The sequence below is a fragment of the Tinamus guttatus genome, unplaced genomic scaffold (assembly GCF_059628265.1).
Source record: "Tinamus guttatus ecotype Peru unplaced genomic scaffold, ASM5962826v1 Tinamus_guttatus_pri_ptg000090l, whole genome shotgun sequence".
Lineage (NCBI taxonomy): Eukaryota > Metazoa > Chordata > Aves > Tinamiformes > Tinamidae > Tinamus > Tinamus guttatus.
Window position 1 is genome coordinate 954,192 of NW_028288624.1, and position 13,150 is coordinate 967,341.

The 13,150-nt window shown below is 40.7% G+C and overlaps 1 protein-coding gene across 1 annotated transcript in view; it reads right to left on the minus strand.

The window, feature by feature from the left end:
* VRK2 (VRK serine/threonine kinase 2) overlaps positions 1-13,150 on the minus strand; it is a 43,289-nt gene that overhangs the window by 814 nt on the left and 29,325 nt on the right. Inside the window, exons 8-12 of the mRNA XM_088520564.1 lie at positions 12,456-12,576; positions 10,313-10,371; positions 7,407-7,588; positions 3,394-3,567; positions 2,881-3,054 (exon numbers count right to left, since the gene is read on the minus strand). Coding sequence (XP_088376690.1) covers positions 2,881-3,054; positions 3,394-3,567; positions 7,407-7,588; positions 10,313-10,371; positions 12,456-12,576 — 710 coding nt within the window. The remainder of the gene's footprint in view (positions 1-2,880; positions 3,055-3,393; positions 3,568-7,406; positions 7,589-10,312; positions 10,372-12,455; positions 12,577-13,150) is intronic.

Sequence of the window (13,150 nt, forward strand, 5' to 3'; positions counted from 1 at the left end):
ACTGGACACAATACTCCAGATGTGGCCTCACCAGGGCTGAGTAGAGGGGCAGGATCACCTCCCTCGACCTGCTGGAGACGCTCTTCTTAATGCACCCCAGGATCCCATTGGCCTTCTTGGCCACAAGAGCACACTGCTGCCTCATGGTCAACTTATCATCCACCATGACACCCAGGTCTTTCTCTGCAGAGCTGCTCTCCAGAAGGTCAGTCCCCAGCCTGTACTGGTGTCTGGGGTTATTCCTCCCCAGGTGCAGGACCTTGCACTTGGCCTTGTTGAATTGCATGAGGTTTTTCACCGCCCAGTTGTCCAGTCTGTCCAGGTCCCTCTGGATGGCAGCGCAGCCCTCTGGGGTATCGGCTACTCCTCCCAGTTTGGTATCATCAGCAAACTTGCTGAGGGAGCACTCTGTGCCTTCATCCAGGTCATTGATGAATAAATTGAACAGGACTGACCCCTGGGGGACACCCCTACGTGTAAAGATGGCATCTAGAAAGTTCCCTCTGAGGAGGCAATGTGGATCGACAAAGTCTAAACTGTGGAATTTGCATGAATTTGTCAGGGTTATTCCTTCTAGAATATGTTATGATATAGCCTTTTAGGGAGCTGTATTCCATGTTTTTTGCTGAAATGAGCAAGTGATGTTTCTCTGTACCTCTAGTTCTTGTTCCCAATGATATTAATACATACAGTATTTATAGAGTTCGTGCTAATAAGTTTTTGCCTGGAAACCTAGACAATAGTGAGGAATAGGATTTGCTGTTTCAATTTGTTGTATTTGTTGTATGCATTTTTTTGCATTTTATAGTGAAGCTGAACTTCCAATTCATTGCAAAAATTCATTGCAAAAATTGCAAAAATATGCTATTAGCATTTTCTTTTATCCTTGGTTAGTTTTTTTGCTGTTTTTTTAAAGTTTTCAGAAGCAATGACATCCTTTCCTACAGCTCTGCTTCTTATGTATCCAAGACTTCAAAATCCCCCTTTTGCTATACATGTTACTCTCCCTTAGACAAATTTCTGAACTTTCATTCACAGACTTCCCTCTGTTCAACACCCTACATATCAACTAGAGCTTGAAGGAAACACACCTTGGTTGTCACAGCTGTACTCAGCCTAAATGTATAGGTATATGATACTTTGCATAAACAAGGAGAAAATGGAAAACAATGTGGTACTTAAATGTTGATGGACCCAGCTTTGTGTCTTTTCCCCCTTGTGCATGAGGTGTCCCTCTGAATTTATGTAATGTCAGTACTCCAAATTTTCCTTTATATCTTTCCTGTACTGATCTCTGAACTTATGGGAAAAGGAAAAAGAAGCAGCTTGCAATACAGAACACACACCATTGTGGCCTTTTTTCTTTCTCCAGTTTCTGATTTGAATATCTTAATTTTAATCTGACTCTCTGCTGTTGTGCGTAATAGTGGATGAGTACTATAGGCCTATTCTACTTAGTTGCAGCATTATTAATTATATTGAACAGTGTCTTTTCCCTCTGAAAGACAAAAATCAAAACATACAATCTAAATACTAGCCTACTAATTTGTCCCATTTCTGCAAAATGTTCTTTTTTTTTTTTTTTTTTTTGGCTTCCCCTTGAAGATGAGGGGAGCACAAGTTCCCCATGTTAACTCTCCAGTGGCCAGATCTACAAACCACGGTGCTGGGTGCTTGCTGTTCCGTGGGACAGGGCAGATCCCAGAAAGGCAGTAGGAAACCCAAATATGGCTCTCTTTCCATAACCATCTGTTATTTAGGGCTAAGGAAAATATACAGGAAGGGACTAGGGGTGTTTAATTTTCATATATTTAAAAAAATAATTTGCAAATTAAGGACTATCAAGTAGAATGCAAAAACAAAGTCTTAATTGCTACTTTCAGGCTCTACCCTGGGTCAGGACTCTAGAGACTTGCCAGGCCCGGTGGTGCTCACCACACCACTGCCTGCCGCACGCTCTGCTTCTCCTGCTTCACTCGCCTGCCCAGCACTGGAGGCTCTGGGCAGTGATCAGCAGGCTGCTTGGAGCGAAGTATTTTGGATTAATAATAAAGTTATCTTTTAAGTTTTCGGTTTTGTACTTAATACCTTGCTATATGACAATGATTTCCTTCTATTTTAGGGAAGCAAATAGGGCAGAGTTTCCATGTTAACATATATTTAAACCCCACAGAAAGAAAAGGAAGGAAGGAAGGGACTATGGTTATTAAGATGTACTTAGCACTGCATTATTTTTACTAAAACCTTGAATGTTTTTTCATTCCCTTGGAAGGTAGAGTTGCAGAGTAAGTCTGAATATATTCATTGAACCCTTTTGTGCAGGAATTACCAAATGTAGTTGAGCTGGGTGAGTGAATGTTTAAAATCTTTGGATTAAAAAGTCAAAATTTAAGATTACTGTTTAAGAATTCAACTACTCAAAGTGTTAGAAGCTTTTGTATTACTAAGAAAAGGAAACTACTGGAGTAAGTTTCCAACAACAACAAAAAAAAACACACAAAAACAAAACAAACAAAAAACACCACAACAGTAACCATAAAAGGAGACTGTTGTTCCTACTTTTATGCCAATACTTTCATCTCTTGGACAGATACACCGCTACACTATTGAAAGGGCAGTGCCTTTACTACCACACTATGGAAAAAATGAAATGGATTTTAGTTTGGAAATAATATGGTCAAACAAAGATGTATTTTCTTGGTTAGCAGACAGAATCACAGAACAGGGCCTCTGCAGATCATCTAGTCCAACCCACCCTGCTCAGGACATACATCTGCTAACATGTACTCCTTAGAGCAAACATCCCATTTGCACACAGTCACTGTAGCCTGTTTTAAGCAAGCTAATCTTTCTTTCGTGTGTGTGATGCCCATCCCTCACCTGCTGCCCTTCAGGTGGCTCCATCATGTAGTTCAATCGAGGCAGCTTCCCTGGAGCCTGGAGTTTTCTGCGCGTTATGTGAGTACAGGGCCTGCTGGGGAAGTCCAAGTCGTCAACTTTCGTGTTGTGTAAATTCTCTTCTACTGCTTTCAGGGAAGGCTTTGGTGCATGAACCTGTGGATATACAACACAAAGTAATCCTGAGACTGAAATGAACTCTACAGTGTTCACAGTTGTCACAGGCACCCTTCCAATCCTTGAACCTGTCAGGTCTGAGACAGGCAAGGCTAGTGCCCTGCTTGCACTTACTTTGGCTTTACCAAAAATATTGCCTTTGAGGTTTGGAGTAATATAATCCAACAAGCATGTGACAATTCCTGTTGTTTATGGCTTGGGCTTTAGAGAAGGGCTGTCCTTCCCCTCTCTACCCCAAAAGACAGGCACTGAACTAGTGAAGCAGGAAACCTTTCCAGGGACCCCAAGAATTATTAACGATAGTGCCAATATCCTCACCTGCACAGGCTGTCCTTGGTGGAGCGTTGTGGAGTTAATTGTCTTGTCTTCATCTTGACAGTATCGTGACGTTGTTGCCCCAACACAGGTTTTGTTTTGACAGGCATATTCCTCACCTTCCATCCTTTTTTGCTTTGGTTGGACCGGTTTTAGTACAGCCTTTGGTAAGTGGACCTGTTGACATATGATTAGCGATTCTGTATAGTAAAAAGCCCTCCATTTTTGACAAACATAAATGTTGTAAAGCTCAGTACCAAAAATGTAAAATGAGAGTAAGATTATACAATCTCTCTCAAAAGATTTGTTTTTAGCATTTTAATTATCTTTAAAAAACATACGAAAAGCTATGCAGTATTTGGGAAGAATGCTACAAAATAAACTCAGTTATAAATTTGAAAACCTTCATTAATAACCCTTAATGGGAACAGTGCCAATACGTCACTGTATCATTATTCAGGAGAGCTGAAAACATCCCTTATCACTGGAATCAATCAAATGCAACACTGCCTAAAATAACTTAATTCCTAAGTCCTCGGACTCAGGTAATCTAACTTAAGAGTAAAGTCTCATACGCTTTTACAGTCTTCTCAAATGTAATGGGAAATACACTCTGAATAGTTGCATGAGTTAATGCAAGTTTTTTTCCAGTGCTGCTCTAAGCACTAAGTATGAAATGATGTCTGTTTTTGGCTTTTATAACTTGGAAGACAAATGTAGCCAAAACACAGGCTGTATGCCACATGCCTTTGGTACTTCTGGCACGCTAATAACTCTGTAACTGTAATGTTTGCATATGGTCCTTGATGCAGCAGCTGCAGCTGAATGTAGCAGCTAAAAATGAAGTAATAAGCTTCCTTTTGGACTGAAAATTAAATGCATACAGGAGATGAAAACTGCACAAACTAAATACTGTTGAAAATGCTACTGGGCATTTGTATCTATTGTTTAAACTAAAAGACCTTTTAAGAATTCAATCCATAGCTTTACTCTGTGAAAATTATTAATGTTTGAAAAGGTGTGTCTGTTTTGCAAGAGTTTTCCAAGGGTCTAGCTCAGGATGTGCCACTGTAGCCAGCTGTGAGAAAGTGCAGGAGCTGAATGAGCAACCGAGTGCTGCTGATGCCTCTGAGTTCGGGGCTGTTTTCTGTGCGCAGCTCTGCACTGCGTCGGGCAGCGCCTGAGCACCATGCTGGCAGCTTCGCGTCGGGTACCTGCTTTAAGTGACCGAACCGCTTTCACAACAAGACACAGCATTTCTGAAAATATTCACTCTCTGCCTGAAGATCTCCTTATTCTATACTCAAAAAAATTAAAAACTTATATCGATTCCCATTCATAATGAAATGCACAAAAACTTAGCTAGTCAGCTGGCCTTCCTGTATTTTATTTGGCCATAATCCTAGCACTTTCACTGTAGGTGAAAAAGCTGAAAGATTTATCCAGTGCCAAAAAATTGGTACGCACATTTGAGAAATAATGCCATGTTTTATCATGTGTTTGGTATGCAAATGAAACAGAGTCAGGATGTAACCCCGGTCATCCCTTTTATGTCATTTAAAGATTAGATTCACATACAGTATCCTGAAGCACAGGATTTGTATCAGTTGCTCCCGACATCATCTTAAGAAGGGAATTCACTGAGATCCTCTCTTTCCTCTACCAAACCAGTGCAGGCAGAGACAAAGAAAAGGTAGTTTAAAAGTCAGGTGCTACTTAAGTGAGGCAACAGTGGAGAGTTTGTAGGGGCTCCCACTATTCTCAGGTTGCCTTTTTAATGGAGAAATGGTCAGTGAATAAAAGTAGAGATGGAAAGGGACTGCAGAGGTGAAAAGATTCCTATTGCAGGTAACCACAGACAGCGCAATAAGGAGAGGCAGTGGGAAGTGCCTTTCTGTCCTCAGACACTTACTTAGGCAGGACTGTAGCACCAAAGTGCACCAGGCCTTGAATACTCCAAGGCCAGGAGGCACAGACTGAAATCCAGATTTTCTTAAAATGACAACAGATTTAAAGAAAACTTTATCTATCTATCTGCTCTACTTGCATTTTTAAAAAAATCAGACTAGTAAAGAGGCTTTATTAAAGTGTTCCTCAAGTCTACTCAATAACCCTGGAAATCTTTCCATAGCTATTTTGTAGTGAATATGTGAAAAAAACTTTTCCCCATAACCAGAACTAGCTGAAGAAACACACTGCAAAAACAGCTTGGGGCATTCTTACTATTCCAAGAAGCAAGACAGTCAACATGAAAAAAATCTCTCTAAAAAAGTGGTGTTAGGTACCCACATCTAGTACTTTACAGGCTCTCTGATCCTGTGATTGGTCATCAAAATTATTTCTGCTTGGGGCTAAGGAACAAAATGGGTGAAAACTTTTTTTATGAAAGGTTTTATGTACTCTGTTGTATCCCCAAATGGGGAAGCAGCAGCTTTACTGAAGGTAGCTTTCAATATCCGAGTAATCCAAGATTCTTGTGAATCAGAAAACCAGCTAGATCAGTCAGGGAAATTAACAACTGCTTTCAACTAAGTTTAAAAAAAAATGTACAAACTAAAATGTAAAACAAAACAAAACAAAAAAAAACAGCTTCTCAAAATTAGTGGAGATTAAGTGGTCACCATCATAGCAAGGGAAATACTGACACTGAAGTAGCTTTTGGTACTCTATGTTTTGTTAAATGAAAAAAAAAACACAGAAGTCAGTAAAGTAGCTAAAATAAGTATCTGTAATTACCAAGATCAAAATCCAGTGGCTTTTTATTAAACATGAACTTTTGTTCTGCCTTCTGTAATACGTAAATAGTGCTGACAGTTGGTTTGCGAGGCACTTGCTACAACAAAATGTAATTGTATCATGAGAGAAAGGTGACAATCAGGAGATCATGAAAAAATTACATATTCTCACTGGTGGTTAATTAGCCATGCAAAACCCCCTCAAACAGATATTCTCTTCTATTAGGAATGATTACTATGCAGGCCTACAGATGTCAATACCACAGTCATTCAAATACTTCTTTCGCTACTAATTGAAGGTTGTAAAGCTCTGGTGCCAAGGTTTTGCTTCCAAAGAGCTAATTTATGACTAGAAGGATATTTTATGTCTTCAGTTGCAGCAGCTACAAAACTCAGCAAATCAGAACCATCTGTGCACTGATACTTGAATCACCATTCATCTAGCAGCCTATCAGTCACATTAGTTTGCATCCTGCATTCTTGGCTCACATACACTTCTGATGGTCCAAAGTTCATAAGAAATATTAAAAATGAGTGGTACCCTGACCTTGCCTTATTGAACATGCATCGGAGAAAGAAACAGGGCTTTTGCATATGTGGAGTCTCAAGGCAGAGGTATTATGGGACTGACATTTCACAGCAGGTCCAGCAAGGCTGCTAATTACATCAATCTCCACTTATTAAAATGAGGTTTTATTAACTGTATGGTTTCAGACTTAAAAATACAAAGGGAAAACATAACATGCTAGTTGTCAGCTATAAAAATCTGTTAGTACATCATATAGCACTACATACCAATAATACAGTTAAATTCTGGAGTAACACATCCTCCAGATTAGTGGCTGTAGGAATATAAGAGCAAATGACAACAGGCCAAAGGCAAAAAAAAAATGAACTAAATGCTTTCACTAATAATGGTAACTTTGCTTCTAATCTGGTCAGAAAGAAAAACCCGGCATTCAGGCTCGTCTTCAAGATGTTAGGGAACAAAGTCCTTGACTTCCCCATTATCCTGGGAGGCCGGGATTCTCCACAGACCTGCTGCTTTGAAGTAAGAGGCTGCAGGTCAAAAGGACTCACGACAGCTCTTCCTCCTCGCGGGCTGACATCCCACTCTTTAGCAAAGCCGGGGAAACAGAATTACCAAACACGGGGCACTTAAGGCAAAAGAACTGCTGCCAGTCTCATTTGGAGACCTTAAGCTCTTCCTTCTCTCACAAAAGGAGAGACAACTACCCAGCAGGAGATTTCAGACAAGAATCCCACAACTGTCTCACTTACCTTTGGCATTTTAGAAGCGCAATGATAGGGGGCGCATCCTGCAGTGGAAAATTCCAAAGGGCCATCATACGGAGTTCCACTTGACTCTAGTCCATCCAGCAGGATTTTCTTTAGCACTTCATACTTTGGCTTTTCATCATAAGCTAAATCGTAAACACATGCCAAAAACTCGGCTATTTCACCTGTGGAGCATATTTGAAATATAAATTTCACTTTTTCTGGACATAAAACTTTTAAGGTTTTAATTCCAAAACGGATGCCAATGCTGCACTGCCAGATGAGATGACAAAATTTCAGCTGAAGACAACATTCAAAATGCAGAACCAACAGTATCCTGTCTTTCCGAGATGGGGAAAAAAAAAAAAAAAGCATTAGGCTTGGATAAACCAGCTAACCTTTAAGTGCTATATCTTGTTATAGACATGCATTAATTTGTATGCTACTGAAAGCTAAGCCACAAGCATGAAAGCTAAATCAAAATAATTTCTTGACACATATTAATAGTTCATTCTAAAATAGAAGCAGTTTATATCTGGTAGATCATAATATTCTTTTGAACACCGAATACTCTCAATAACTATTTGAATCAGCCTAGCAATTGTACATTCAATGATTTGAGAAGAGCAACTTTTTTTTTTCTCCTTTTCTTTACATCTAATTCTTGGACAAATATTGGTTTTGAGAGTTAAGTTCTAATACAACCTAATAACAGCATTATTTTTGCTATCACTACTGTGTACTTCTAGAGACAGGAAAGCTGCGCAAAGTGCAGAAGTAATACTATTAGGAAAAGCGTGTAGAGAAAAAACATTTGTTAGAATCCCACAAGTAAAGTTTTATTAAATATACATGTATATTGTGAATGCATCTTATATAATACAGCAGCATTCCAATAGTTCAAATGCACAAATTTCATGGAAATAAATGAATAGATCCAAAATAGATACTGCAATTGAGGGAGTATTAAGTGTGGTGTTTTCCGTAAACTAAACTTTTCTCTGGTTACCTTTGTACAGTTTCTGGGCAGGATGCACAGGACAAGCCAAGCTATGCATTTATTTGTTTTTCTAACTCCTAATACACTAAGAAATAAACCTCCATAAACAGTTGCTTACTACTTCCAGATACCTACATTTCTAGGATAGTAAGTCACTGTTTCCTAAACTTGTGGATTACAGATAGCTAAGATCTAATGTGCCAGTATTAGATTCAGTTCTCTCCTGCATGGATGGTGTTCTCATTTAATAAAGGAAGTTACAGAAGAATTAAGCTATTAACATTTATGTTTAAAAAATAATAATAATAGCTGGAGGAGGAGGCCTTTCTGCTGGCAATCCACTCTTTTTCCCAGCTTTTGGTGGTAGCATTAACAAGGAGGGCAGCAATTGAGCCACCAGAACTCAGGCTGAACCCCGGGGCTCCAGCTACCCTCTGGGCACAGAGCAACTACAAAGTATTGGTCAGGAAAGCGCGGGTGCAGCTTGACTGCGCTTGGATATGTCACCGTATGGCACTTACCCCGCATGAGACGGATCACGGTTTTTACCTGCCATAAAGCATTTAGTATCCTGCCTCTAGAATCACGTGCTGCAGAATGGCCAGCATTCAACAGCGACCAGGAACTCACCAGTAAAAATCCCTGCAAGCTAGAATTGCTTAAAGTGTAATAAGCTTGATGAGAAGGGTCGAATCCAGGTCCACTGAAGTCAGCAGAATTATGAGTTCAATTAAATTGCGATCTTAATTAATGAGTTTGATGTATATAATCTCACAATAAGTACTACAGGAGTACCATGTTATCAGCTCAATAGAGCTCCAGTTCACATACTGCAGGCTGAATTCTGCTGAATACATACAGAGCAAGACCTAATCTGCTGTACTGCCAGATTTTACACAAACAGGATAAAAAAAAGTTAGCCCAAGTACTCATGAGGTTGGTGCATTTTGTACTATTTGTTACCTTAATATCATACTTGATACAGAACATATCCTTAAGCACTGCATATGGAGATTTGTTTACTAATTCCCTTCTCCCTAGGTGTAAGGTCCACTACCACCAGCAAACTTGTACTCCAGTATCTGGCCAGAAACGCATCCTAACGTGTAGGAAGAAGCCAACAGTGAAACCTCCTCTCTGGTTTCCTCCATCTCTGGCAAAGAAGTTGCAGCTACCTTCTCACGACTTAACTAATGCAACAGGTAAGCACAGGAAGACAGAAAAGGAAGGAAAGTTTAGGGCAGGAGAGGATGCAGACAGGACTTGAAAAAGGAGCACAGGAGGACAGGAAGGCAGAAGCTGAGAGGCAGGGTAGCCCCTCTAAGCTTGTACTAATGGAGGCGCCTGGTAGGAAAATCTATGTGCAGCTGACTCAGATATGAGAGAAGAGAATCAAGAAGATGCCAGACAAAAACCCAAGGTAGAAGCTAGATAAAAAGGTCAGGAATAAGAAAACACATCAGTGACAGTGCCAGTCAAACAGGCATTGGAGAAGAACAAGGGGAAGGGATGGAAAGGCTCATCTAGGATGGATGGAGAACCGGGACAGCGAATTCTCAGCAGCCCTGAAGACTCCACTTGGCCTACACTCACCTGCCTGCCTAGCCCCACTGCTCCTTCTTATCTCGAGGCTGCTCCTTCTGCAAAGGTTGGTGTGCAGGGGCGATGTCAAAGGGTCCCAGAAGGGCAATCTCTGCTTGCACATTATAGCTTGCCCTAAGATCAGAGCCCAGTGATACTGCATGGACTCAAGCCTTTTCTTTTAGGGTGCAAGACTTGCTGATTAAGTTCATTATTTTGTTCATTTTGTAATAATTCTACTGTTCTCGTGCTCCCCTCAGTGTAAGGCATTTAAGTGCTTTCCACAGCAGACTGAAGTGCTAATGGTAGATACTGTAAGCACACTTACTGGATTTGCTTCCAGAAGATTCCCATTCCATCACTGAATGTGGGAGCTCATCCAAAAGCCTGAAACAACACAAGAATGCAACAGTTTGAAGTGGTTCTGGAGCAGTTAATCCTTCATTTGGCATCTGGAAGGACAGCAAATCTCAATTCCAAAGGGAATGGACCAGAAAAGCCCCCTCGGCAGTGTTTCCACTTTGTGACAAGTGGAAAGGGGAACAGGGCTACTTAACATGCGGTTATTTGGAAGTTACTATATCTTTTTACTATAGGAACTTCATTTCCCCATATAATAAACAGAGAATTAAATCTCAAATATTGCAATAATGACACGGTTTACGAAAAAGGTAATTGAGCACTTCGTGTGTTCTTCCCAAGACTCTTGACCATTCCCCAAAGCATGACATCAAGCTAGATGGACCTTTGGTCTGACCAGGAGCTGTTTTTCAGCATTAGAAATAGAATCTAAGCTAAATTAAAGGAAAATATGTATGTTTAAATTTATTTCACTTTCTCAAATTTGAAAATCCTAATTCAAATGGAGCATCTCCTCCAGTAATGGCATGACATGAGAACTTCTGAAAACAAGCTGACCAGCAGGAATCCTTAAATTTTGCATTTCCAGCACTCAGTGCTTTAGCCCAGTTGCATCAACACTCTGTTACTTAGAGTTTCATCTAGAAAGAATGACTTAAGAAGTTGTGGGGGAAGGACGAGAGGCAACTGGTAACAACGGAATTGGGGGTCCTGTTGTGTCTCCTGCTTTTCAACCGCATCCCCCTTCCCAGCTGTCGTAGTGCCTCCCCTGTCACAGTTGTACAGTCTGCACAGCCACGGGCTGGGGTGATTAGAGCAGACCTGCCTGGGTGGTGACTCACTAACTCACAACCAAGTGGATATGTACATGGATCCTGATGCCTGCTTCTGGCTTCCTAAAACAGTATAGGCACAGAAAAACCAAGTAAGTAAGAGGAGAGGGCCTTGTCAACTTATCTAAAGCCAAGGAACACAATTTGTTGCTCTAAAAGGGTATTTCTGCTAAATGGAATTAGTGTCACTCTTTGTGCATTTCCCCCTAAACAGCTCCTTGGCCGGCTTTCTGGAAACAGGTGCAAGCAAAGGGTTAACAGTAAGGGAAGCATTACTGGAGCAGTTTGATTGATTAAATTGATTTAACATTGAATTGCATAAGTGTTACCTTGCAGGGGGTTGTGTAATGATCAGAACTTCTAAAGGAGAAATATTAAACATAACATAGGATGTCAACATTTACAGATGCAATCGGTATTATCCACAGTCTGCAGGCTAACCTTTTTCTCTGCTGAGAGCCGATGCCACACTGAATTTGCAGATTGATTTCCGTGGATCAGCTATCCCTATTGTGTACCTCTGTTGTGACTTGCCCTACTTAAAAGTTTGCTGCTTTCTCCAGTTGTGATGTTACATTTAAGGATAACTACTCTTCTGTACATCCTTCTACGGGCGATGCTGTACCACATGCAATTAACTCTCTCAAGTCTCAACTGTGAAAGCAGTGAAAGAAAACACTAATACACTCTGCTGCTTTAGTAAGCTCTAGTGAGTCATGCTGGGAAAAAGATTTAAGCAAGTTCTTTAGTTTGGTGTTTTAATGTTTATAATGACAGTCAGCTTATATGGCATTAGAAACCTACATCTGAAAAATAGATATCAAATAAAAAGGTAAATAAATTAAATGCACAGTGGAAGAAAACTTTCAAAGGACTTTTGCCCCATGCTCTCTTCCAAGCACCCGTGAAGCTTAATGGCAATCTCCAGTGTCCACCTGCATGCACAGTATCAGCTGTATTATTGTTCACACCATTTCTTTTAAAAAACGGTGTATTAAAAGATGTGTAGGAGAGGAAATGTCTGTGCATTATGCCTTTATCATCACATCTCCACCGCAGTAACATACATAAACATGTGCAAAATGGTATATATGCATATGGAGTTTGCATTTTGAACAGCTTCTAACATCTCTCTTAATTAAGGAAAATTGTTTTAGCTTTCATGTGAGATGATGTCCTACAGGATATGAGCTGTCTTTGAAATTTCGTTTCAGACCTCTTTGGTAAATGCCAGAACACGTTATAGGTGTGTGCATGTGTGTGTGGTTTTATTTTTACTTTGTTTTCGCAGTCTGGACAGCTACAGGGTCCTTCAGGTTCTGCTCCCAGGGCAGTTTCCCACATAACCACTGCAGCATGCAGTAGCCAAGGATTTCAAGGTCACCTCGTCTAGATGGGGCTAAAACAGAAGGGGTGGGGGGAAAGGGAGAAAAAAAGATGAAGAATAAGAACCAATTCTTAGCAAACAGAAAAGACTGATTGAACTACTGTTGATGAAATATGAAAAAGCCAAACAGGCAAAGTGTTTTGTTTGTTCAGCTGTATGAGACCTAAAATGGCCAGGATTTTGGCCACAGTCCACAGACAGGCAGTGACTTGTTACTGCTGAAGTAAGGGTCAGTTTTCTCACCTCCTCCAGCTTCATCCTTCCTCAGACGGGCCTGTCACATGGACTCGATCCCCATGGCCTCTGACACGATCCAGACAGCCCATAACTGAGCACCAACACTTTCTCAAAGAGCCAAGCAGTAAAACAAAGAAATAAATGTCTGCTGCTAAATTGCTAACACATGTTCCAGGAAGTCCATGGGGTCCACATTGGTCATGCAGGGACCCTGCGCGTGCAGACTAAACACTGATGGCCTTTCCTGCTCTACTCCAGAGCTGCTTGAACGTGGAAGCTAGGACAAAACTGCCATCTAGTGCACGTTCGCACGCCAGCGGGGCCAGCTTGCCAGTGCTGCGCACTGTTC